Source organism: Macaca nemestrina, chromosome 7, assembly GCF_043159975.1.
Source record: "Macaca nemestrina isolate mMacNem1 chromosome 7, mMacNem.hap1, whole genome shotgun sequence".
NCBI lineage: Eukaryota > Metazoa > Chordata > Mammalia > Primates > Cercopithecidae > Macaca > Macaca nemestrina.
In genome coordinates, this window is record NC_092131.1 from 86,842,674 (window position 1) to 86,844,419 (window position 1,746).

Here is a 1,746-nt window from a genome sequence, read left to right on the forward strand (position 1 = left end):
TATTAAAAAAAAAAAAAAAAAAAACTATGTTCAGAAGCCAGATTTGTGTAGCCTTCAACAAATTATGTATTTGAGTTAAGGAGAATCTTAACTTCTTCTCCTGTAAAAATCCATAACCTAAATCTAAGCATTGATATCTTACTACATTAAGGGAGAAATAACTTGTTTGATCTTTCCCTCTCTCTCTCTCCCTCTTCAAGATTGTTTTATGTCTCTTAATGAATGAAAATTTTCTATTTTATTATTCCAAAAGTGTATGTTAAGTACCTACTATGGGTGTATCATGACATAAGATGTTAATGGGGATTTTTAAAAGAAATGCAAGATATTTTACCACAAATTCTAGATGGAGAGAAAAGGCATAAACACACAAGAAATTCAATGACCAAATGATTGATGCAGATATTAAGTGTTACATTAGATTTTTTTTCTAATTCTTTATAGGTTGTCTAACAAAGAGAATGGAAGAGGCTGTCCTACTCAATCAAACTTCCTTAGTGATGTATTTCTGGCTTAGAGGTTTATCTGTAAATCAGAAGGCACAGATAGCTATGTTTTCCATGTTCCTCATTTTTTATGTCCTGACACTTATTGGGAACATTCTCATTGTCATAACTATTATCTATGACCACCGACTCCATACCCCCATGTATTTCTTCCTCAGCAACCTGTCCTTTATTGATGTCTGCCACTCCACTGTCACTGTCCCCAAGATGCTGAGAGACACCTGGTCAGAGGAAAAGCTCATCTCTTTTGATGCCTGTGTGACCCAGATGTTCTTCTTGCACCTCTTTGCCTGCACAGAGATCTTCCTCCTCACTGTCATGGCCTATGATCGGTATGTGGCCATTTGTAAACCCCTGCAGTACATGATAGTGATGAACTGGAAGGTATGCGTGCTGCTGGCTGTGGCCCTCTGGACAGGAGGGACCATCCACTCCATAGCCCTCACCTCCCTCACCATCAAGCTGCCCTACTGTGGTCCTGATGAGATTGACAACTTCTTCAGTGACGTACCTCAGGTGATCAAGCTGGCCTGCACTGACACCCACGTCATTGAGATCCTCATAGTCTCCAACAGTGGACTGATCTCCGTGGTCTGTTTTGTGGTCCTGGTGGTGTCCTACGCAGTCATCCTGGTGAGTCTGAGGCAGCAGATCTCCAAGGGCAGGCAGAAGGCCCTGTCCACCTGTGCAGCCCATCTCACCGTAGTTACACTGTTCCTGGGACACTGCATCTTCATCTATTCCCGCCCATCCACCAGCCTCCCAGAGGACAAGGTGGTATCTGTGTTTTTCACTGCAGTCACCCCCCTGCTGAACCCCATTATCTATACCCTTAGGAATGAAGAAATGAAGAGTGCCTTCAACAAGTTAGTGGGGAGAAAGGAGAGGAGAGAAGAAAAATGAAAATGTCTACGTCCTTAGGATATGTGGTGCTCCAAATTAAAGAAATGCCTTGCAAAGAATAAGTTGCATACCATATTTATCAAACTGTGAGACTTATAAAATTATCCTTGGTCCAATATCCGAGAGTCGTAGCAATCACTATGGTTATTAATATCTTCTCTGTGCTGGAAATTATTCTAGGCACTGTGCATTTACTTAATTCTCACAACTTTGAAAGGTAGATATTATTATGCTTGTTTGTACATGAAGAAATTAAAGCTTGAAGAGAGCAAATAACACGCCCAAACTCACTCAGCTAGAAAACAATGAAGGCAGCATGTGAACCCAAGTGTATCAA

General features: G+C 41.1%; 1 protein-coding gene across 1 annotated transcript; it reads left to right on the plus strand.

The window, feature by feature from the left end:
- The first annotated feature begins 340 nt into the window (after nt 1–340).
- Nucleotides 341–1,452, plus strand: LOC105496597 (olfactory receptor family 4 subfamily E member 1). The gene has a single exon (XM_011767155.2). It carries the CDS (start codon nt 462–464, stop codon nt 1,407–1,409), a length of 948 nt encoding a protein of 315 aa, XP_011765457.2. The 5' UTR covers nt 341–461; the 3' UTR covers nt 1,410–1,452.
- Nucleotides 1,453–1,746: the final 294 nt, after the last annotated feature.

What these genes read in the sequence shown, in the direction of transcription:
- LOC105496597 (XM_011767155.2), top strand. Translation starts at nt 462, where the DNA reads ATGGAAGAGGCTGTCCTACTCAATCAAACTTCCTTAGTGATGTATTTC.